General features: G+C 33.7%; 1 protein-coding gene and 1 non-coding gene across 2 annotated transcripts in view; both read left to right on the forward strand.

Moving 5' to 3' along the window:
• Nucleotides 1–26,321, forward strand: part of Spred (Sprouty-related protein with EVH-1 domain) — a 44,664-nt gene that overhangs the window by 10,561 nt on the left and 7,782 nt on the right. The window contains 1 exon segment of the mRNA XM_017619433.1: nucleotides 24,947–25,124. Within this exon segment, the coding sequence (XP_017474922.1) occupies nucleotides 24,947–25,124 (178 nt within the window).
• TRNAL-UAG (transfer RNA leucine (anticodon UAG)) lies at nucleotides 17,391–17,470 on the forward strand. The gene has a single exon. It is a non-coding gene; the product is annotated as a tRNA-Leu (tRNA).

A 26,321-nucleotide genomic window follows, 5' to 3' on the forward strand; every position in this document is an offset into this window, starting at 1 on the left:
CATGGCCATGTTAATAAAGTTAGTTGCTTATATGAAAAAAGGAAGAACTCCAACCACTTATAGTTGGTAAAAAAGTACTTTTTAAATTGCTTTTAAAGTAGTTTTATTTCCTACAGGGTTATTACGCGATTTCGATTTCCATTTGAAAACCAAAATTTGGTGTACTTCATCGTTTGCTGTGCGTGTGTGGTCTGAGGCAATTGAGAAGCTCAGTATATTTGGTACATACATATGTATTGAGACTTATAAAGAAATCTTTAGAAAATGTTTTATGTATGCATTTAGCTCTTTGCAACTACGAGTGCCATAACTTACAAAACGGAAACAAATGAATGGCCTGCAGCTCAAATGAAAATGCCTGCAAAAGTGGCTATAAAATACATATCACAATAGTTCTAAAGCTAAAATCATCAATGAAAAACTTTGTTATCCCTCCTCCGGTTAGCCCCATTCAACAATGAAGCAGATCTAAAAAAAAGCGACAAAGAAATATTGTAAAAATTAAGGAGTGTAGGCATTAGGCAACAGCCAGCTAGCCATCAACTTTTATTTCATAATCTATTGTGCTATTAAGTATCCGTACACATACCTCTATCGTATATGTATGTATGTATATGTACGAGTATTCGTATAAAGAAAAACTATTTGCAAAGTACGCCCTTGTGTTTATTTGATCTATTTAAAGAAATATTATTTGTATGTACATATGTACAATCGTGGAAAAAATAGTAGAAACAAATAATGTTGACAAGTTTTGGATATTTTTCATTCCTTCATGTAATTTTTAATACTTTTTTTTTCATTGCATAGTAAAAAAATCACAAAAACAAAATAATCAGAGTTTTTAGCGAAATTCTGGTTATGCAGTTTTGTAGCCTATTTGATTCTAGTGTAAAAATTTACAAGTTTTAAGTGGCTAAATATACCGTGGGTTTTTGAGAATTTTTTTTCGCGAAGGGTGTTGCAAATTTTCTTTCATACAGCGCAGGAATGAAAACCATTTTTTTCAATGTTATTGTGGCTTATTAACATTTTATTTTTAATATTTTTATTGAGCTTTGTACCACGATTGTTTCATTAGGAAAAATTGAAAAAGCAACAAAGTCTAAGCGGTAGAAGTTATAGCAGCTATTTCGGAGATCACCACATCTCTTCATCAGACTTCTTTTTTCTAGACTTCAGCAGGGATCGAACCAGCGAATTTGAATTAACGCTTCTGACTTTGAACATCGAATTCGCTGATTCGATCCCTGCTGAAGTCTAGAAAAAAGAAGTCTGATGAAGAGATGTGGTGATCTCCGAAATAGCTGCTATAACTTCTACCGCTTAGACTTTGTTGCTTTTTCAATTTTTCCTAATGAAACAATCGTGGTACAAAGCTCAATAAAAATATTGAAAACCATTTTTATATTAGTAGAAAATTCTCAACGCCCTCGCCACTTGAAACTTGCACGTTATTATACTAGAATTGAATGGGCTACAAAACTGCGTACCCAGAATTTTACTAAAAACTCCGATTAAAAAAACAAACAATTTATAACAAATAAAATTGTTTTTAAATTTTTTGTCAAATCTATACAAAGTCTGATATGTTGATTTAAGTATGTGCTATTTTTTATGTAATGAGTTATGACTTTGTCAACGTTTATTGTTTAAAAATTTTTGTGAATTCTGTACAAAAATTGAAATGTTGATTTATGTGCTATTTTTATACCTGAGCGCACTTGTGCACAAGGGTATATTAATTTTGTTCACATAACGGTTGTTTGTAACAGCCAAAACGAATCAAGATAGATATAGACAAATGTATACATAAATGATCAGGATGAAAAAAGAAATTGATTAAGCCATGTCTGTCTGTCCGTCCGTCTGTCCGTCTGTCCGTCCGTCCGTGTACACGATAACTCGAGCAAAAATTGAGATATCTCAACGAAATTTGGTATGTAGGTTTCCCTTAATCCAAGGTAGGTTGGTATTGAAAATGGGCGAAATCGGACTTTAACCACGCCCACTTCCCATATAACGGTAATTTCCAGAAATACGAAAACTGCGATATTTTAGTAACTACTGAAGATAATTCACTCAAAATTGATATTTACAATAATTTTTAGACGAAAAATAAGAATATTATAAATTTTTGGAAAATGGGCGTAGCCACGCCCACTTATGGTTACATGTGTATATCTTGGTAACCGCTGCACCAATTTCTTCCAAACTTGGCACAGTTGTTGGCCTTGGTACAGCATAAAAAATCGCCGAAACTTTTTAAAATCGGACAATAACCACGCCCACATCCCATATAACGGTAATTTAGAGAAATACAAAATCTTCGATAAATCAGTAAATATTGAAGCTAATTTATTCAAAATTGATGCTTGCAACAATTCTTTACCAAGAAATACGTTTATGGTAAAATTTTGGAAAATGGGCGTGGCACCGCCCACTTATGATCACATATAAGTATATCGGTAACCGTTCTACCAATTTGTACCAAACTCGGTGTGGTTATTGTGCTTGCCACATATAAGCAAAACGTTGAAAATTATTGAAATCGGACTAAAATAACGGCCGCTTCTCATATAACGGTAAATTTCAGAAATGCTTGAAACTTCAATATTTCGAAATTGAAGGACGCTAATTTACTCAAACTTGATACACATCTAGCGGAAGGTTTCGGAAAGGTGAAAAAACATATATTTAATACTTGCGCCGGGTATTTAATGTTCGGCTTCGCCCGAACTTAGACTTTATTACTTGTTATGTAAAATTTAAAAAATTTTACTCAGAATTTCGAGTATGCAGTTTTGTAGCCCGTTCAATTTTAGTGCAAGTTTCAAGTCGCAAGAAATTACCGTTGATTTTTTAGAATTTTTTATGGAGGGTGTTGGGCATTTTCTTCCAGATAAAAATAGATTTTGATTACGCGTTATATGGAAGAAAACGCGCGACACCCTCCACAAAAAAAATAAAAAAAAAAATAAAAAAAAAATCAACGGCCTGGAAGCGTGCACTGCTCACCACTATTAATTGTTTAAAAATTTTATAGATTATCTTTAAAATTTGAGGATTTTTTTGTGAATTCTGCACAAAATTTGAAATGTTGATTTATATATTTTTTATGCAATGAGTTGGAATTTTATACAAAATTATTAAACATTAAATAAACAAAAGAAAAATATCCAAAATTTGTCAACGTTTCTTGTTGCTATTATTTTTTCCAGCACTGCATATATATGCGTGCGTACTTTATATTTGTGTCTATAATAGCACACACCCACTGCCATTCTGAGGTTTTCTCAATCAGCCGCGAAGCCAACCAACAGCTCTTCAAACAATCAAGACAGTCAATCAACTTGCCAGTCATTCAATTCATTCTTTTCTGTGTGTATTTTTTTGTAGCTTTGTTTGTATGTTTGTATGTTTTTTTTTTTTTTTGCAAACATACAGTGACATCATTTCATTGTTTTGCTTGCCCACCCATTCATTAAAAACATTATTTTTCTGTGGTCTTACAGCTGAATTGAATACTTTTTGCCTTCCTAGAGCTTCTGGTTTCTTTTTCGTTTATTGCTATTACAAATTTTATGGCTTGTATAACGAATAGCTCTTGACTTTTGCCATAAACGAAAGTTTCATTCATAAAAATGTTGCTAACTAATTTTGGCAAATGTGTAAGCTAAAATTTATTGACAAATTCATTGAGTGGTTGATTTCTTGTAATTACAACTACAATTTTCCTAGTAAAAAGCATGGAACATTTGCTCGCATTCGGGGTTTAAGAAATAGAAAAATTGTATACAGAAATTTGTTTTGAAATTTCCGAGATAAAAATTTTATTCAAAAGAAGATAGAGGTAGATAAAAAAACGATTAGTATGAATTGCAAAGCAAGGGTTTTCCATCTGAAATTTTCAACTAACAAGTCAAATTTACAAGTTACAAGTCAAAGTTACAAGCTCCGTTCTGAATCACGCAATGATAGTTGTTTTTCAGGGACTATGTAGCAGGACGAAGTGGACAAAGCTGCAGAACCTTTAAAACATCACACTTCGAACTGTCAGGTGTTACCTTCGGATACCATCTCAACACACTTTGCATGGAGAAGCAAAGACACTCAATATACGAATTTTTGTCCCATGATTTTGGAGTTCAATCTACAATCAATTGCAGACATGGAGTTTCAGTACCTTGCGATTCGTACTGGAATATGGCTCGTAACAGCTTCTTCTCTGTCCACTTTGCCTCAAGGGAGGAGTGGGCCGGGCCAGAGAAGGTACTCGTGAAACGTTATCACCGGATACATAGGGACTGGGTGTGCCATTGATCGCTTGTGGTACACTCTTTGATAGATGGGCCTCATGTCAGCTCAGCGAGCGCTGAAGGGAATTTTAATATCGAGGTTGAGGGTACTCCTTACACTCACAATGCCACAGCTCTCACTTCTGGTGGGGGTTTTAACGGGTCACTGTCCTATCGGTATTCACGCAGTAAGGCTGAAAATTCTACTGGACTCTTTATGTCGCAGTTAAGAAGATGGAATCACCTCAACGCTACATTCTTAAGTGCCTAGGGTTTGCGAGGCTAAGGTTGAAGCACTTTGACTTTCTCTTTCTATATAGCCCCGAGGAGCTCTGGGGCATTGATATTGGCCGAATTCGTAAATATATAGGGGGCTGTTCAAAATTGTGGTATCGCAAAGGACAATCTCACATTGTCTAAGTGAACTCGGATTACACGGGGCTGCCACCTTACCTAACCTAATCTCGTCTCGTCTGGAAACGGTCTCAATCGCAAGGAGTAGGTACAATAATGGCGTCTCTTTAGTCGAGTCACAAAAGCGACAGAGATCATTTGCCCAGATTCTTAACTTATGCCAAAGGCCTCTTCGTCTGCAGTACCCCGCAGGTAAATATGCCCGTAATAATCCTTTGTTTCTCTTTATCGGACCTAATTAGAAGCCATTAACTCTCCAGGTTCTACCTTTTATTAAGCTTTTGGCTTGGCCTAGCCCCCTGGTGCTTCGTCAGAGTTATCCAAGACTTGCCTGCTAGACGATTTACTTATTGCCATTGTAGCGCTGGAAGTGGTGTACAGAAGTTTAGTGTTCAGCTTGTTCAGTGAATGTTAGTACATCTTAACTTCTTCGTATTAACTGTACTATTTTACAAGAATTTCGGTTTCCTCATTTATGACGTAAAGTATTCTCTAATTGTAAGTTGGTAAATGTTACGCCCACGGCCTTGGGCTTGAGGTAGTCGATGTAAATATCATTTGCATACGCCAACAGCATCACACTTTTGATATTTCTTCTTTCCAATTTGGACAGAGCTGAAGGTTGAACGTCACTCTACATAGCTATATTAGTATTGCGGGAATTCCAAATTAAAGATTTGACAGCTGTCAACTGTTAAAGTACAAATTTTATGGCATATTTGGATTCAGCGAGAAGAAAATATTATGATCCTATAATTTCCTTCGCATCGGAGCAGTTTTTCTGATTTTTCGGGAATAACATGGTTTTGCGAACAATGTGCACCGGCTGTGAACAGCCTAGCTGGTATATCATCTCTGGGAATCGCAGTATTGATGTTCTTATCTCGGCCTGATCGAGTGAAGTGATGTGAGCCCTATTCCGTGACCATTTGTCAGGGTTTTTCGTCAAACAAGCTAATTGCGTCACGATCAACAGCGCTGACAAGTATCGCCCGATCTAAATATAACTTGTTTTTTACCTCCCTTTTATTAGCTCGGGATGTAACTATGTAATATTGATGCGCCTAAAAGATGCAGCGATTTCTATTCTCAAGTTACATACGTGATGACAGTACGAATGAAAATTATAACAGCGAGGTTTTAGTTTTTTTAAACTATAATTTTATTTAACAATCAGTGGCGGATCCAGTGGCGGACCCACGGGGGTAGGACTGACACGTAGTTTAACCCCCAAAACCCCCCGCTGGATCCGCCACTGTTAACAAATTATTATTTTTTCCATTTAGACAAATTCTAGGGGGTGAGAGCTTATTACTTTATACTTTTTCTCCCCGCAAGTATTTTTGCACCACCCTAATGTATATCCATATAAAACTTTCGATTGAAAATTGCAGTTTTCATTTAGTATGCATGCTGGTGGCCTGTTAAAAGCGCATTTTTTTATGTATGAGTTGTACGAGCAAATAATGTTGGCGTACAAGAAAAAAAGCTTCCTTTTTACAACTTCGCCGTACTGGCAATCGTGGGTGCAATTACAATACAAATAGTACAAATAAAATAAATATACCTGGCTGTCTTGCTGACATTTAGCCGCACTAACTATTGAATTATTTTCGTGTCGCTGCTTTTCACTTAAAATTTCCCCCTACGCACTTCGTGAAATTTTCAAATTTTCACTACATGTCACTCAACATCGCGTGCGTGTTTGATGGCATTTCGGTTGTTGCATGTTTTTATACCCGAGCGCACTTGTGCACAAGGGTATATTAATNTTTGTTTATTTTTTGGACGTTCAAGTACTCGGTGCAATGCGCGCTCACAATGGGCCCTGATCGGGCCTAAGTGTGCTGCCGCCCTCTGGGCCTAGCAGCCACTTCAACCACTTCAACCTAACCACCCACGCATACCTGATAAATACACACGCCCGCACGCTTACATTACACACTCAACGCTAAGGTGTTCATTCATGATTTTTGTAAAAGTTTATACGAATATGCATTTATGTACATACACACGCACATGTTTATATACATATGCATGTACAATATGTGTTGAGTGGGTCGGTAAATTCGTGCAGCGATCGGCAAATCGTCTGGGAAATGTTTTGTGGGTTTGCCCTTGGCTGCTGCTAGTATCGACCATAAGTTGTGTACACTACGAGTAAACGTTTCTACATAAATACACACGTACTATTTAGGCATATGTATGTGCCTATGAATGTACATATGTATGTGTACCCACATCTTTGTTTTTTTTTTTAGAAAATCTAGTACTTTAGCAGTGTTGCCATTTTAGTCGTTTTCCGGCTAGATTTAGCCGGTTGCGATAGCAAACAGCCGGAGAAAATTCGGTTATCCGGCAGCCGATTTGTTAGCCGTTTTGCAAAAAAAAAAATTAGCCGACTTTGCTATTTGCTATTCGCCTTATTTTATTAAAATTCAAATATACAAGTTTTTATTTTCACAAATTTAGTGATCCAAAATGTATTAGAAATGGCTAGTCTTATCTCTGAGAAAATTTGTATATCGGACTGTGTTATATAAAATTGAAAAACAATCAAATAGTGAGCCGATTTCAATGATTTTTGCTTTGAGCGAGTGGCCCAAACACATATAAACTGGGACGCGCCATTTTAGCTGTTTAAAAGCTTTAAAATTTTGCTGAAATTTCGCAGAATTTTCATAATTTTTACACAAAGTGTGAAATCTGTTTGTAGTATATGTTGTTTGTTAAGTAATGAGCTATATATTCATAAAAAATAATACACGTTAAATAAACTAAAGAAAAATAGGCAAAATTTGCTTCAATTTTGCGTTTCAGTTTATTTTTGGGGGGACGTAGCGGGATTTTCTGCATAAAATTTTTGTTATGAATGTCTTAAATTTAAGTGTGAAGTTTTATTCGCTACACTTAGAAAATAAAAGAGCACGAATTTCGATGTAGAGCAAAACTCTCTGGGAAGACAATACATTGTGCAAACATACTTTTTAAGTTTTATAAAATGAAACTGCAGTAGTTTTCATCTTATGTGCATAACTTATGTGACAAATACTGCTTATATTTTTGTATATATATTTTTTAGCAGCACCACATCTTTATCAGAAAGTTCAGAGAATCCAAAAATTGGTACTGTTACAAGTTGCAGGGCATCATTTTAACTCGACCTCCTTCCTGTTCCACGGATAACGGTACATCTTTTAGAGGTTTAAAAATATTTTCCGTCAGCAATTTGTCTCAAACTGCATTAGATCGTACTACGTACCCTATCCTCGGAAAATTTCTGGCAGTTTGGAAATGCGCAACTTTTTTAATATTTTCATATAATTTCAAATTTTTTTTTACTTTTTCAAGAAACAAAAATTTGTCTGCTAGTAAATCTGGTGGCATGATTTTAGTTAAATGTCATAAACTTGTTAAAATTTAAGTGGTCCGCAACAACAACGAATGTCAATAAATTAAACTACCTTTTGTGTTTGTATCACGGCGTTTTCTTTTCTCGAAATAATGTTGGCCTGTTTTCCTCAGCCCTTTCACAGCTTTACACCACTTTATTTTTGTGCCATACTTTCTGCTAATATAGCCATTTTGCGGGACAAAAAGCAACCTAGCTACTTATAGTCTTTATTAACCAAAAAAATTCAATGGATTTTCTAGTCTTTCTAATTGTAATTTATGCATTTAGAAAAAATTTGATTCTAGATGAAACATTTTAGCCGTTTTTTTTTGTCCAATCTAGCCGATCGCCCCGAACGGTAACGCTGTACTTTAGTAGTAGCATAAAACTAGCGCCTGATAAAGTAAGTATTTGTATGTACATATGTATGCAAATGATACAAATACTAATATTTTTCGTATTTCGTTCCTTGGCTCATCGTGTTTTATATTATACAGCACTTCGTCTGCTTTAACGTTCTCACAGCGTTAGCTATTGGCCTAGGCAACCAACCACTCCTGTCATCCAATCACCCACCCCCACACAACGTACATATGTACATACATGCACTTGTATGTACGCACTTACCATCCCTCAACCGAATGGCTAGTCGTTTATATTAGACGTGATTGTATTTTGTTTGCTTAAAAATTGTGTACTTATAGGAATTTTCTTTTCTTGTATATGGGCAAATCTAAAAAAACAGTACACTTTCAAAACAAAAAGTGTAGTTTTTAATTTGTGGGCATAGCTATGTTTTATATATGACTCTTCACGAGCAATAAAAATTTAGATCGCTGAAATAGAAAACAAAATAATAAGCTGGGTTCAATTTACGCTGTGCAAGTTGTAAAATTTGAGCAAAGATTTTGAAAGTTGAACTCACTTAATTGGGACGTTCTAAATTCAATGGCATCCCACGTTTCGCCAGTTTGGCCCCGGTTTTGGAGATAACGGTACTTGAAATTTTGATTAAATGTTAACTGTTTTATAAATATCTCCCTAAGTTTTGAAGTTATTTTACTAAAATTTTGCACATAACGGCTTTATTAATATTACCTAATTATTCCTTAAAATTATCGAAATAGGTTCACTTTAACATATACAGTGAAACCTCTCCTAACGGACACCTCTATTAGACGGACATCTCCCTTGGGCGGACATTTTTTCCTATACCAAGTTTTAAGTACAAATTTCGGAACAAATTACTCTCTCTTCAGCGGACACTCTCTTGGCCGGACGCGGACAGTTATTTTGCATAAAATTTACACAAAAGCCTCTATTGAGCGGACGCGAACGGACATTAAGATTTCTTTTCATAACAAATCAAACAAAAACCTTCGTTGAGCGGACGCGAACTCCTCATATGCGGACTACTAAATGGAAAAGGGGGACTTCCCGCATAAAATGTGATTTTTATGCACACATTTAGTTTGGTTTGCGCAGTGGTTTAGGTTCGTTATTTGAATTATCAGAAACCCTTGCAGAATCCAATTCCAATTCTGATGAATTTATAACAATAGATAATAGCAAATAAATGTACCGAAAATTTAGATTTCTGGCTGGATTTTGTTACTGATAAAAACATGAAAACTTTTGATGAAAAAGGTACTGACACTGAAAAAAATTAAAAATAAAACTTACGTCAATCGAAAACTTCCCAGTTTTTATGTAATGAATTTATGGTTTTATGTAGTTTATGGACTGAAATGTAATATTTATTTTTATTTTGTTATTACTTAATCTGTACTTACGCACATAAATGAAATATGCACTTTTGAAAAAATACATGCACATTTTTGTGTGAACGATGTAATATCAATATCTTTTATTCAAATAAGAAATAGTGACTATTTAATTAATTAAAACATTAAAAAGTTCTAAAATAAGCATGCCTTCCATTGAGCGGACACCTCTCTTGGGCGCACAATATATGGCTGACGGTGAGTGTCCGCCCAAGGGATGTCTCACTGTACATATATAGCTTCAATACAGCTGATTACTCAGATATGTGTTTTTGCGCTATAACTCTAATATATGTTAAAGTGAATTCCCTACTTCAGCTCTTGATTGAAGAACACCTAACTTCAGAATTTTATTGAACAACACCCCATTTCAGAATTTGGTTGATGAACACCCTGTCTCAGCTGAATATCTATTGAAAATGTGCTGAGATATGGCGTTTTTGAACTGAATTCTGAGATAGGGCGTTTTTCAATCAAATTCTGAAATAGGGCGTTCTTGAAAAGTTTTCCGAGATAGGGCGTTTTCGAACTGGCTGCCGTGATATGTCGATCTTCCACACTCAGGTAGCAGCATACCCGACGTAGTCCGTGTTGAACACATGATTTGGGAACCATAACCAAATAATGTAAATATAACCAAATCATGTGTTAAGAGCAACATATTTAGTTGACGTAACTAAGCTCTTTTCACAATGCAGGGCGTTTTCGAAGTGGCTGCCGAGATAGGTCGATCTTCCACTCAGGTGTCGATATATAAACCGAAACAGCTGTGGGAAACTTTCAAATTTTTCAATCTCTTAAATTTTCTTGAAAAAAATTGCTAAAATTTAATTAAATACATACATCGCTCACTTTTAAACTGCCTTACTATTTCTATTCGCTATAACCTCATTTCTTTATCTACATACACATATGCATTTGTGTATACCATAGATTGTTCACATTTTTATTCATAATTTTGCACACACTCCCGTCTACTTGCTTCTTTCTACTCGTCCCTATCGTTCAATAAATCGTTCCATTCGTCCATTCATAATGTGTGCAAGCAGGTAACCTAAATTCGTTTATTTGTCGTGCTGACTCGCTAGTCAGTTTATCAAACAACTAATCTATTTACTTGTCATTTTTACCTCGCCCATCAGTTTTTCCGCCCATTCACACAATTATTATAACATGTTTATACATGCATACATATGTACATACCGATGGCCCCCTTCAATAACGACACAACTCGAAATTAAAAAAAATAAAATAAATAAATCCTAACTACTATTAACTTTCCCATGTCGCTAATCCTTGTCTTACCCTTACTAAAATGAGTATCCAGTAAAGCTTACTAAAGTATGAATTAAGGATCAGGCATGCATTAGACAAGGATTAGAGACACTTAACAGTAGTAAACACTTTTTATATATATATTTTTTGAATTTTGAGTTGTGTTGTTATTGCAGAGGATCATCGATATTTACATATGTACAAATATATTCATGTTAATATTTAGAATTATAATGTATATATAATTTTTTATAATGTATGTATGCATTAGTTACATAGCTGTTTTGTAAGCACATTTTTATGGCTGCTGTTGACTAACTGGCTTGCCGTATGCCTTTTCCGCTGCCTACTGACAATATTACAGTTGCAATCAAGCATCCGGACGTGCTTAGGCATATGCATACATACATACACATGGTGCATAAGTATAGTAAATTCATTCAGCCAATTTTTGCGTTTGTATGTTTATGCTCATAGACATATATACTTGTATGTATGCATCTGTGTTAGGGTGGTAAAAAAAATGCATGTGAAAAAGTAAAGTCGGAATTTTTATGCCTCACCCTCTAGGATTGTTCTGTACCGAAAAAAAATATACAGCGATATTTTTTTTTTAAATCAAATTTAGAGGACGCGCAAAGCGCTCGCAGTTTTCTATGTATTTTATATGGGAAAAAACGTTTCGTAGAAATATACCATTCTTGAAAATCCATATTTTTCAATCGGAAAATTCTGTTTCTCTTCAGGAGATTAGCATTAATAATACCCAATTGTTTATTTAACTTTTTTTTTTCTAGTAACCATATTTTATAGGTCCGCCAAAAACAGCAGAAAATGCAATAAGGGAACCAATCAAAATTTTTTAGTATTAAAAGAGGGTTAAATAAACAATTGTATATTCTTATAGGAAGTCTCCTGAATCACAGCTTTGCGATCGAAAATATTGATTGAATGTTGTTTTTTCCATATGTTGTCTATGTAAACTTTGAGCGGTTTGAGCGGCCTCTAATTTTGATTTCAAAATAAAACAAATCGGGGTATATTTTTTCGATATGGAACAATGCTAGGGGGTAATAGCATTAAACCATTTTTTTTTTGACCACCCTAATGTGCATACGTATTATATACAAAAATAATACATATTTTAACTGTGTCAGCTGCTAAGCTGCTACCGCCGCCACCGATTGAATGAAGGCCTCCAACGATACAACATTTCATTCTCTTTCAGCAATATTGATTTTCATTCAAGACGAAGGATAACGGTTGGATAAAAGATTTCATTAATTGCAAATATAGCACTATTCTTTTATAAACATAAAAATAAATTAGGATATTGGCTATGAATTAATTAGGTTTGAGAAAAACTGCAGATTATTTTAAAACGAATGGTTAGAATAAGGCATCGTGCTAAGAATAACTAAATAATTTACTGAAATAACTAAATATTTAGTTCTAAAAGCTGAAAAATTAAAATTATTGGCTATCGAAGTGCTTGCGAAAAGTGATGTCTTATAGATTTGCGGCACTGGCGGTTCAATAAGTTTAGCTCTAAGGACATATGTATGCTCAGGTATATTTGAATTTGGACATGCGACCATGCGGACAAGCTCGAACCCGTTTGATATGTAATATAACATTTCTTGACGGACTGTAAATGGAGTTATATTTAAAAAGTCAAGAAGCACAGATTATGTCCTTCAAAGACCGTTAAGTCATTCAAGAAATGAATAAGGAAGGAGAAAAGTATAATAAACCGCCATTCGCAAACAAGAAATAGCCGTTTTTATTTATTTTTCCACTAGAAAATAGTAGATAGAAGAAAGTGAACGTAAGAGAAATAAAGAGATGAAAAACTATTAAAAATTAGTAGCAACTGTTCGGCGCAAATTTTTCGCAATTTTTTTCCTGCTTGTTTTCAGGATAAAGAAATGCTTACTAGTAAAATTAGTGATAAATGTACTGTGCTCCAATCGGAGACATTTTATTTTTCGTCGAGCAGGAAAACAGTCATAAAAACCTTTTTCGAAAAAAAAGAGTTTGTTTTAGTCAGAGCTAGAATATACGCGTGCGTTGCCGAAAAAAAAAATCGAGTCCACCTGAGTCAGCCTATGGAAGCGAATACATTTCATGTTACTTTCAATTTCATTCTTAATCTTAATCTCCTTCCATTTCTCAATATTTTTTTTTGTTTTCATCTTCGTATTTATCTTTGATTATCTGTATCTGTATATTTATCTTTACATTTGTATTTGGCTTTGCCAAACTTGTAACTGTCAACAGCGACGTGAGTTCCAAGACGCTTATGCTCTGACTCTGTTGATTTTGTTCTCGTTAACCACCACTCATTCGCTTTGCTTCTCTATTTAATTCAGAGGGGGTAGAACAGTCCGTTCTCTACGTAATCCAGAGAAGGCAGAACACACCGATAATGTTGATGTNGTTTGGACATCCGATCTAGAATAACCTCGAACCCGTCTGATATGTAATATAAAGGTTCTTGACGAACTGTAAATGGAGTTATATTTAAAAAGTCAAGAAGCACAGATTATGCCCTTCAAAGACCGTTAAGTCATTCAAGAAATGAATAAGGAAGGAGAAAAGTATAATAAACCGCCATTCGCAAACAAGAAATAGCCGTTTTTATTTATTTTTCCATCAGAAAAATTTTCTTTGTTTTCATCTTCGTATTTATCTTTGATTATCTGTATCTGTATATTTATCTTTACATTTGTATTTGGCTTTGCCAAACTTGTAACTGTCAACAGCGACGTGAGTTCCAAGACGCTTATGCTCTGACTCTGTTGATTTTGTTCTCGTTAACCACCACTCATTCGCTTTGCTTCTCTATTTAATTCAGAGGGGGTAGAACAGTCCGTTCTCTACGTAATCCAGAGAAGGCAGAACACACCGATAATGTTGATGTCGTCTGTAATTGTATGCTCTTATACTAAAGTATTGTGCATGAGCTATTCAGTTTTGGGGCTCTTATTATCTTCACCAACATCAGATTACAGAAATCACGTGAAACCTCGTTTGATATCAAACGGCTCGGAGAGGTCCTTACCGAGCAAGTGGTATTGCTCAACGTCATTTTACACAGTCGTATTATTTTCGCGGGGATAAAAAATTAAGACATCGCGGCATAAAGACAACTCCTTTTCGTGCTATCGAAAGCGGCTTTGAAATCGGCAAATAGATTATGCGTTCCGATTGGCCAGGTCTAAAGCCAAACTGATAAGGTCCAATCAGTTCGTTGTCGGTGGGCTTCAGTCTTTCACACAATACACTCGATTAGACCTTGTAAACCATGCTAAGAAGGCTGATCCCGCAATAGTTGGCGTGTAGTGCGGGATCGCCTTGAGGATTGGGCAGAGCACAATTAAATTCCATTCGTCGTAAATAAATAAAATAAAAATCAAAAAGTACTTGAATAGCTCGGCTAGCAGGCCGTCAACTCCAGCAGCTTTGTTGTTTTTCAGCCGCATAATCGCTATTCATACCACCTCATAGTCAGGCGGTGTGACATCGTCATAGACTGGGGACTCGGGTTCGTCTTCTCCACTAATTTCAGCTCTGCTGGCATTCAATAGGGTGGATAAGTGTTGCCTTCATAATTTAAGTACGTTTTGTGGACGTCGGTAAATAGGTTGTTGTTGTTGTTGTAGCGGCTACAACAACCCAGCCCAGGACGGTTGGTATCTCAGTCGTTGTCATCAAGTTCCACTAACGGCAGCCCTAGGAAGCGTGCAGCTTCTGTAGGGTTGGTCCACAGGGACAAGGCCGTTAGGGTTGTCGGGTTTTCCGGGCATGCGAAGAGGTGTTTCGAGTCATGTGGGGTCTCTCCGCATGCCTGACACTCATTTGGCACATCCTCATTTAATCTACTCAGGTAGGAGTTTAACCTGCTGCAGTAGCCGGAGCGAAGTTGTGCTATTGTCGTTCGTGTCTCCCGAGGCAGATGAAGCTTCGTCTCGTCTATGACCGGGGGCGCAACACCCTCGACAAAAAAAAAATCTAAAAAATCAGCGGTAATTTTTAGCTACTTGAAACTTGCACTTTATTATACTAGAAGGTTAGAAATTTTGATGGACATTTTTTTTTAAGTTTGCTCCATTTTTATGAATTATGTACAAAGGTTGCAAGAATGATTTATATGGTTTTTGTTATAAAATGAGCTATATTTTGAATGAAAATTAACGAAAAAGATTTATGATGGAAAACATTTTGAATATTGTGAAAAAACTAATTTACGAATACTTCTGTGAGTGACTGTATGTACATTACGGCGGATAAATTATTTTACTATGCGCGTATAGCATAGGGAGGACTCTACGAAGAAGCCATGGGTCTAAAATCAATTTACGCCCTCTGGTGGAAGTTTTAAGAAAAATATACATAAGTGCCGAAATGGATTCCGCATGCCAAAAAAAACACCTTATACTTAGCATGTTTTTATACAGCGCTTTCTTCAACGTTCATTGAGTAAGTAGGTATGTATGTGTGTAATTTCAACATTTTCTGCATTTAAATTTGCAATTGCATACATATGTACTACATCCACACATGAGCTCATAAGAACCTGCGCGACATGCTTACCTTATCATACGTTCGCTCGCTCGTTCGTTTGCCGCTCGACCCTCACGCTTTTCCACAACAACAACCCCATATATGTACATATGCATGTATGTATGAATGTAAGTATGTACACAAAATTTATTCTTTCCAAGGCATATTGTTTCATTCATACATTTTTGTTCTACACCATCGGGCGTATTTTGAATGAATTTTCTCTGCTGTCGTCGTCATCGCCACAGGCAGTGTTGCCAGGTCACTAAAGTAAGAAAGCGTCAGTTTGGTTCTCAAAAATCGTCAACATATAAAAAATTAAAATAAACAGAACCAGGAAGTTTCTTTTTTGGTTTTTTTTATGATTGGTACATATACGTAAAAAATAAAAAGTTTAACTTATTTACGAATTTTTAAAATTCGCATTACTTTTAACAAAAATATTTTTAATCGCAATAAAATCGAATTTTTAGATCATTAATGCTCGTCTGGACTAATCGATTTTAAATTCATCAGCCTGTTAAAATTTAAAATTACACATTTTTGTTCGGAAAATTAAATTTTAAATTGATTAGTGAAACTTTGGATAAGTCGTATAACATTTGTTTTTGTTACAAAGTTTTTCTCTAGTACATATTATGTTTTACAGCTTTTTTTTGTTGCTTGAAAAATAACTTTGCTGTTGGAGTAAATTTTCTTGAAGAACTAAATATACGAGGGTTTTTTTCTTAAGATCTTCAGACGACTGATTTGTGAAATTTTTATAGAAGATTTCTTTTTCACTTCTTGAGTGTGATTGTGTATGAAATTTTCGATTTTCTTGAGAACTTCATACTAAGCTTTAATCAGGTACAATTTCTAATGCTACATTTAATCTTTGAAACTCTTAATTATATCGCTGTTTGGATAAAACTAAAAAAAAAGAACAACCATTTCCTTTTAATAAGTCCCGTGTGAACAAAATTCCCTCAAAAGTTGAGTTTTCTTGCAAAGCAGCATCTTCTGGCTCGACAGCTGAGCTAAAGAGATAATCAAATATTTGCCAACTGCAACTTTACCATGTGCATTAAAAACTGTTCATACTTACAAGTTTTGCTAAATAACTTATTCATAATTTCCTTCGCTCAATAAAATATGTATCAGTACACAACGCAAAAACTACGAATTTGGCCCCAAAAACTACACAAATAGTGATGAAATAAAGAAGGAAACTACTTATCGACAAATGCTGTTAGTGCTGCCACATGAAATAATTTGGATACGATAATTATGTATTATCAGAAATGGTAAACAAGTGTTTACACTGCAATTTTTATTTGGCTTTAATGTTGAGAACAAACCAAATTTGCACATAAAGCAAAATCGTCATTGGGGCAAAAAATCGTCAAATTGTCATGGCCGTAAAAAATCTTAAAAATGACGGCCAAATGAGTAACCTGGCAACACTGGTCACAGGTCGTCGTCAGAAAATTTTCATGAGCTGGCCATTCACAATAGCCGCCTCGAGCAAATTCATTCATTCAAAAGCGCTTTGCATACGTTTGTTGTGACCTTCGTTCTCGCGTGCGATAAGCGTTGTGTGATATGTTTGCTTTTGCCTGTGTATCTATGTTTGTATAGTGTAGCACAAAAACGACATTGTGCAACGAGCTGGCAAGAGGCAGCGTGGCCGAGCGGTCTAAGGCGCTGGTTTTAGGCACCAGTCCGAAAGGGCGTGGGTTCGAATCCCACCGCTGTCAGCGATTACCTTTTTTGATTTGTAGTTTTTTTTTAAGTCATATTTTGTGAGGTTTTATAACGTTTCAATGTTAAAAAAATTTTACTTTTTGTAGTATGAGGAGACATGTGTGCACCTACATATGTACGAATGTACATACACTTGAGTGGTCGGAATTTTATTGCCCTCGCCCCCTGTATTTTTCTATATCGAAATAAATGTACCCTATTCAAAAACATTTAAGAGGTGCTTTCTATGTACATATTTTAAATCGACTAACTGTATTTTTCTTCAACAGACTTCAAAGAATAATACCCAATGGTTTATTTAACAATTTTTTGATATTAACTATTTTTTATGAGTCTCCCAAAATCCAAATGGAATGTAGGTCCCATAAAAAATTGCTTATATCAAAAAAATTTTAGGTAAACAATTGGGTATTAATCTTTGAAGTCTTTCGAAGAGACTGGTCTGTAAACTGTCAAAAAATATTTTGTATTTTTTACATCAGTGTTCCATGTGAAATACAAAACAAAAATTTACTAAATTAAAAAAAATAAAATTGTGACTTTCTTTCTTGGTAATTTGTTTTGCTTTCGGCAGCATCGATGCATTCTTTGCAATGCCCAGTAATCAGCGTTTGTGCTTCTTTTGTATGAAATAGGGTTTCAGAGACAAATAGGCCTTGATAATTTTGATTTTTATAAAAAGAAATTAAAAATATTTGACATTTCAGAGACCAAATAATGAAAAAAAATCAAATCAACTGTTCTTAACACTGCTCTACCTGCATATGCCTGGGGTTTTTTAATTTTATGCTAAAAAAGCGCTATATTTTTTTTTTTTGACACTTTAGAGGCCAGAAGCAACAAAAAATTACAAAGATAAGTCGCCAAGATATTATTGCAAGGCATATTCGCCTTTTTTTATTTTCCGATATACAGTGACTCAAACAATATATAGTTTTGATTAAAGCTTGGACAATATTTTTTTAGAAAAATAACAAAAAAATTTTACTTGAAAAACATTGTGAATATTTAAAAAAAAAATCAACCTGTGAACACTTGTCATTGTATCTACATTGGCATTTGTTGTCGGATCTTAAAGTATGTTACATATGTATGTATATAGATGTATTTGCCTCGAGGAAACAGTTTGCTTTTCCAAAGACCATTGACCTCAAGCACCTCGTTCTAGTTCTTCAGATCTCAATTTTTACCACCCTACTTTCAGTAAATTAAAGCTCTCCAAAAATCATTGAACTTTCGCTAAGGAAGTATTCTAAGGTGGTACGGTCTAATGTACATAGTTTAATAACTTTGTATATTTTTTCCATTCGAATTGAATTTATTATTTTGTATTATTCTTTTTTATGCTAGTAAGGAATTTTTTAAGTTTTTATCCTATACTCACAATAGATAAGCTTAAAGGAAACCTAGTTTTTGGAAACTATATTACATGATCTGCTACATATGTACTTCAAAAATATGTACATATGCGAAAAATTTAAGTTTTCTTTTTCGTTCATGAACTAGGAAATTTATGTACATACATGCGTGCATATCGAGGTACATACATATGTATGTATGTATATCTTTTCATTGATAATTTCCCTTTTATGTACATACATGCGTGCATATCGAGATACATACATATGTATGTATATCTTTTCATTGATAATTTCCCTTTTATGTACATACATCCATACATATGTATATAGCGCGTATGCATACACATTTACACATATATCCTTATATGGCTAGGGATATGACCATGAAGCTATGAGCTCAGCAAAAGGTGGGCTAGCCCATTCTGAAAATGATGAAACACATACATTATGTATATAGTATCTACAGTTAATCATTGAGTACTACATTTACTCGCTCTGCGCTTGGCATTGATAATATTTATCAGGGACATTGCCTGGTCGCACGCCTCTTTTCTATACCGCTGCACAAATATCAAATTGGATATACATACGTACCTACATACAAACATACATATGTACATATCTTTTTGTACGAAATACTGCAGTGAAATGAATGAAAAATGTATAAATTTCTACAGTGTTGTATCAGAGAGGATTAGAAGTATAACTGCACAAATGCCAGGTAATTTGAATTTGAATATTTACACTTGTGCTCAGCTAATTAAGCCAGCAATATTTTGATAAATTTTGGCTATTTTTCTGTAATTTTTATTATTTTTTTTACAAAAGTCTAGCTCATTCTATAACAAACACTGTATAAATCCATATTTCAAACATTGTGCAAAAATTATAAAAAATCTGCAGGTGCCGCCCGTCAGAATTGCCACGTAAAGCCAAGCCCTTCTCTATTATAAATTACCATGAAATATGTAAAAAAAAAGAACACCGGCTAATGATTTCTTGAGCTGTTGGACCGATTTGACATTGATTTTTGGCAACAACGACCGCATTTTGGGGAAGAGAAAAGTGGTGGTCCACCACAAATAAAATGCATGTATGCAGTCGCGTGGGACGAAAGCGCAGCAGGGTTAGAAATTTACTAAGCGATCGTAGTAGATTCACTATGAGATTCACTTTCGAGAAAATTTGAAATTTACTACGCTACTACGCTTTATCTACTACTCATACTACTATTCTTAAATGTATTATTTCTGGGAAAAGGCATACATTTCATAATTTATCCTTGAAGAAGCGTGCAAGATCGACCTATCTCGGCAGCCAGTTCGAAAACGCCCTATCTCAAACAACTTTTCAAGAACGCCCCTATTTCAGAATTTTTTTGAAAAACACCCTATCTCAGAATTCGATTCAAAAATGCCCTCTCTATTATTTGCAGAAGAAAAAATTGCCAGTATACTAAAGACTAAGAGACTAAAGTTATTCACGATTTTCTCTTTGACGCGCAACGAATTGTTTGTATCCGACAATGTCGAGCTATGGTGCGCAATAGATCGTCAATCAGCCTTGCACTTTCGTTTGATGTCGCGATGGCCATGGATCCAGGCGATATGTATGCGTAATATCTCAGCGACATTTTTTTACAGGGACTTGCGCCAGGCTTAGCCTGTAAAGCTGAAAGACGTTCCTTACTGTTGCTTCCATGTAAACATGGATTGGATCGTTTTTTCTGACCAAGTCAAATCTTCATTCTTCCATTGAAGGGAGTCAAGTAGTTCGCTTTCTGTTTGCTCTTCATTTTCAAATTCGGAAGAACAACTGTCATCTGAATCAACTTGATTAGATCCGCCATATTGGAACCGTCATTTTAAATATTCCAAGTTCCCTAAAAATTTTATATTTCTTTTTAAGTCATCCGCCATTTTGAATTTTCAAAATCTGACTTCAGAATCGTAAATAGCTACCCCTAAAACACCCCCCTATAAACAGTTTCAAAAAAATTTTATAATGGGTCTAATCACTGAACTCGTGTCGATCGGAAATCATGAAATTTTCGTATTATTTTCTATACAAAAATTTCAAATTTTTCGATCGACACGAGTTCAATGATTAGACCCAACATTTTTTAAGTCATCTGACTTTAGATTCGTAATCAGCCAGCCCAAAAACCCCCATAGACGTTTTCATAAAAATTAAATTTTTTTTTTTAAGTCATCCACCATTTTGAATTTTCCAAATCTGACTTCAGATTCGTAAATAGCTACCCCCAAAACACCCCCCTATAGCCAGTTTCAAAAAAATTTTATAATTTTTTTTAAGTCATCCACCGTTTTGAATTTTCCAAATCTGACGTTAGATTCGTAATCAGCGAGCCGAAAAACCCCGCTATATACAGTTTCGTAAAAATGTAATAATAATTTTTTTTTTAATTCATACGCCATTTTGGATTCGCCATTTTAAAGCAGCGAGCCCAAACCCCCTCTTGTACGAAGCCTCATTAAAATCGATCAATGGCTTCATATTTACGCCACTTTTGATGAACTGCGGTCCATAGTGCTTTGATTGGGCTTTCAAAATTTTGACGAAATATTTTTCAGTCTTTCCAGCTATTCGAGTTGATAAAAATGGAACCATTACTACGCTATACTTTTCAGTCGTACTTTTAGAACTATTTTCGCTATCGGATACACTTTTTTTCGTCACCAAGCCAAAAATTCTCCTTCCTATGTACAATCGATTTACCTTTTGCCAAGGCAGTAGATAATGTAAAAAAAATTAGGGCAAATTTCACTCACTCCATCAAGATAGCTCGTACATATGTACATATATGTGTACTGTGTGTACACATCACATTGCCTCCGAATTCATTCACCACCATTTTCGACATTTCATTCAATGAATTCAGGGAACGCTTGCATTGAAGTAACATTGAAGCAACATTATGAAAATCCTTGAAACGACAATCAGGAAATAGCTGGCTGGCATCGGCAGCAGCAGCAGCAGCAGCAACACAACACGAAAATGGTGAGAAGCGGAAGGTTGCTTGAAAGCCAGCCAAAATGCCATTGAGCGAGCGATACTGCCGCCAATGCCATTGCCAAAGCCACACCAATTTTTTTCGTTGGCCAGTCTGTACATACATACGTAGATGTACTTAGTTAAACATAAGAACTCCATTCATAAAGTTGTATCAGTTTATTACTTTATTATATCGTTGCTCCATACGAGTACTTCACCGCATCGTTCGCTCTCTTCATCATTGGCGCTCACTTATGTGAAATGCCTGCGAATTTGAGAGATTTGAAGTTGTACATAGTGTCATGTATATATATGTAAAAAATTCGAGTTTATGCAGGACGCACGAGAGCGTCGACAGGAAGTCGCACAGACACGAACACATTCATACATATGTATGTATACAACAACTTTAATCCCTACAATTTCAGCGCAAGCTCCAAAACTTCAATTGGAACAGCTAAGTATCCCCTTTGCAATTTGCCACAGGTACTTGTTTGACTGCAGCAAAATAGCGCTGCCACCTGTTTGTGCGTCCAATTATTGTATTTTTATTCAACCGTATTGTGTGTACATATGCGTGTATGTTTGTATGTAATGGCAAACTGTTTCGTGCAGCCAATGAAGGACTTAGTTACTATGCAAAAAACAGGAGGAAACAAATTTGCTGCTGTTTGCATTTGTTGAAGGTTGTCTATAAATTCTTGCCATGCAACATTGTTATTTTTAACTGCAGCTCGGTGGGTTTAAAACGCTCTAAAGGGCGTCCCTTTATTAATTTGTTGTGTTTCCATTAATGCGGATGTTTACGCACACACAGAAATACATATAGAAGCGATTAACAGTAACCTGTTCCGCAGCTGATTCTTACTAAATTGATATGAATGTTTGCATGTCTGTTTGTAGATACACTAATGGCGAAAAGTATTGGCACAGAGAATTTTTCACGATATGTGCAAGCATGCAGTTTTGTAGTCCATTCAATTTTTGTATAAAAAATCAAGTTTGAAGTTGCTTAAAGATCACGTAAATTTTTGAGAATTTTTTTTTTGAAGGTGTTTCATATAATTTCCATGCAAAGCATATATTTTAGATTTTTTCGTTTTGCGTGAAAAATATGGCCAACAAATAAATTAAATTAAATAAAAAATAAAAGAAAATTTTAAATTATTTTAATTAAATAAAAAACATCTACAAAGTTAAAAAAATAAAAGTGAGAAATTAAAATATATGTAATAAAAACAACCATAAAAAATTAAAAAGGAAAAAACAAAATAAACAATAAAATTGAAAAACTAAACAAATAAAAAAGGATAACAAAATAAAAAAAATTAAATGAAAAGAAAAAAAATATAATTAAAGAAGATAAATGAAATTTAAAAGTAAAATTAATTAAAAAAAATTAAAATTAAATTATTTTAAGAATTAAAGAACTAATAAAACGTACATATATAAACATTTTGAAAATAATAAAAAACAAAAAAATGTTTAATAATATACATACATAAAATCAAAAAATAAGACAAGACAGTGAGACTACAAAAATTTAATAAAATAGTTTTTAATTATATGTATGTACACACACACATACATTTGAAAAAAAATAAGAAAAGATCAAATAAATCTTATTTGGCACTACACCCGTTTGGCGTTACAACCGTAAATAAAAAATAGAAGAAAAATTTGAATTACGCAAAAGAAATGTATACTACAAAATTAAAAAGAAATCGGCTAAAAGTAAAAAATTAAATTAAAACCATAAAAATAAATTGACAAATACAAAGTAAAAACAATACAAAAAAATTAAATTAAAAACACTAAACTAAGTATAAAAAATAAAGATAAAAAAAAATATATAAAAAATAAAAATAAAAAAATAGATAAAAAATAAAACANGAAAACAATACAAAAAAATTAAATTAAAAACACTAAACTAAGTATAAAAAATAAAGATAAAAAAATATATAAAAAATAAAAATAAAAAAATAGATAAAAAATAAAACAATGCAGTTTTGTAGCCCATTAAATTTTAGTATGAAAAATGCAAGTTTGAAGTTGCTAAACATCGCGTTGATTTTTGAGATTATTTTTTTTATTGAAGGTGTTTCGCATATTTTCCATACAAAGTATTTTCGAAATTTCTTTTTGCAGGGAAGAAAGTGCCAAAAAGCCACGGTAAGTCCTAGCTACTTCAAATTTGCACTTTATTATACTATGGCCNATTGAAGGTGTTTCGCATATTTTCCATACAAAGTATTTTCGAAATTTCTTTTTGCAGGGAAGAAAGTGCCAAAAATCCACGGTAAGTCCTAGCTACTTCAAATTTGCACTTTATTATACTATGGCCTACAAAACTACATACTTAAAAAACTCTAAAAATCTGATTTAAATGTTTAAAATTTGCGTGAAAATTTATTAAATTTCGCACAAAGTTTAGAAGTTATATTTTTAATGTTTTTTGTTGTAGTATGAACCGTATCGTCATAAAAAATTAACGGAAAAATTAAAAAGAAAATGGTCCCATATATTGTGAAAAAATCTCTGAGCCAATACTTTTTGCCATGACTGTACTTAAATAGGTATGTACAAGGCCAGGCAGGGTCACCTCAAGTGATACTGTCCGCGTTCTTGATAATATTTTTTTTTCAATATCCTGTTTCCACAATGCCAGTGTCCACAATCACCTGATCCGACCGGTCAGATTTACATAATTATACTGTCAGTTTGGGTTTTGGAGGCCATCTGCTCTATTTTATGAGCATTAAATCGCTGAATTGAATGCATTGGAATGCTAGTTTTGTTAACTTCTTTATTTCTGTGCAATTTGGTCGTTGTACTCTTACCCTTTCCCTAGAACAACGTCCTTGAGGCATTTACGGATTTAAATGATACCCATTTTGTATCGTTTCTTAGCAAAACTCTTGGGGAACTCTCGGAGTGCGTTTGAAAAAAAAACCAATGCTGCCATATGTATGGAAAATATTTTCCACTTTTTAGTATTTTTATTGAAATGAAATTATTATTTTTTCATAGAACTTCTCCTTTTTCTTTTTAACTTTTTCTAATTCAGAATTTTTCCTTTTCCTTTGCTTACAGCGACTTCTTAGTTACAGTACGCGCACAGGTTATGACCAGAGACGAAAGCACCGAGGGTTGGTTACCACTCGCCGGGGGTGGTTTGGCAAATGTTTCAATACGGAAACGTGCTAGACTATCCCCTGGCGCCGCTGGACATGAATATATCATCTATGGCCAAAGAATCTCTGATCAAAGTGTGAGTATTAATAGAAAAGATAAAGAAATAAAAAATAATAAGAAATTAGATAAAAAATAATAAAAACAAGCTAGTGAAATTTATTTGAAAGTAGAAGAAAAATTTAAATACATTAATTAAATAAAATAAAAAATAGAAGAAAAATTAAAAAAAAAAAAATAAGTAAATGAAAAATAAAAAAATAAAAAGGTTAAAACAATATGAAAACATATAATTGAAAAACTAAAAAAAAAATAAAAAAGTTTAGGAAAAAAATAAAATAAAAATGGAAAAATGTAATCAATTCAAAAAATAAATGAAATAATTAAAAATATAAAAAAATATTTTTTTATTTTTAACTCAAAAAATAAAAGAATTCATAAAAATTTTGAAAATAATAAACATTAAAAATATTTAATTAAATGCATAAAGTCAAAACAAAATAACCAACAAATTTTTTCAAACAAGATTTTATTACACATACATATGTACATAGTATAAAATTCAAAAAAGATCAAAGGAATCTTCTTATTTGGACCTACAACCATTTGGCGCTACAACCGTAAATAAAAAATATAAAAAATTAAATAAAAACAATAATAATGAAAGCAAAAAATAACATAAAAATACTATTATGTTCATTAAATTATAAAAAAAAATTAAAAGAAGCCAAAAATAAAAAAAACATTAAAAACAAACAAAAATAAAATAAAATAAAAAAGAAAAGAAGTTTATAATTCAAAGGGCAATAACCAAAAACAAACATGTTAGACAAAAATATTCAACAATTTTAATAAAAATAAATCAAAAATTATATTTTTTATAAATTATAAAAATATTATATTAAGCAAAAAAAATAAAAAGAACAACCACAAATGAAACAAAATAAAATAAAAAAGAAAATAAGTTTATAATTCAAAGGCCAATAACCAAAAACAAACCATATTCAACAATTTTAACACAAATAAAATAAAAAGTGAAAGCTCCCATAAGCGGACACCGATGGTCTCGCTATAAATTAAAATAATATTTATCCTTCAATAGATAAAAACATAGGGACCGGAAAAAAAACAAATTTATGGCGTTTTCTTTTCTACCGACAAATCTCAAGCAGCAAGAAGAGGACAATGAAAAGTCAAAATTGTTTCTAGGAAAGAAAACATCTTTGAATATGGACGTACAGTGGTGGGAAAATAAATAGGGACACGACATTTTAAC

This window comes from Rhagoletis zephyria, unplaced genomic scaffold, assembly GCF_001687245.7.
Source record: "Rhagoletis zephyria isolate East Lansing unplaced genomic scaffold, Rhagoletis_zephyria_1.1 Rzeph_scaffold_01864, whole genome shotgun sequence".
NCBI lineage: Eukaryota > Metazoa > Arthropoda > Insecta > Diptera > Tephritidae > Rhagoletis > Rhagoletis zephyria.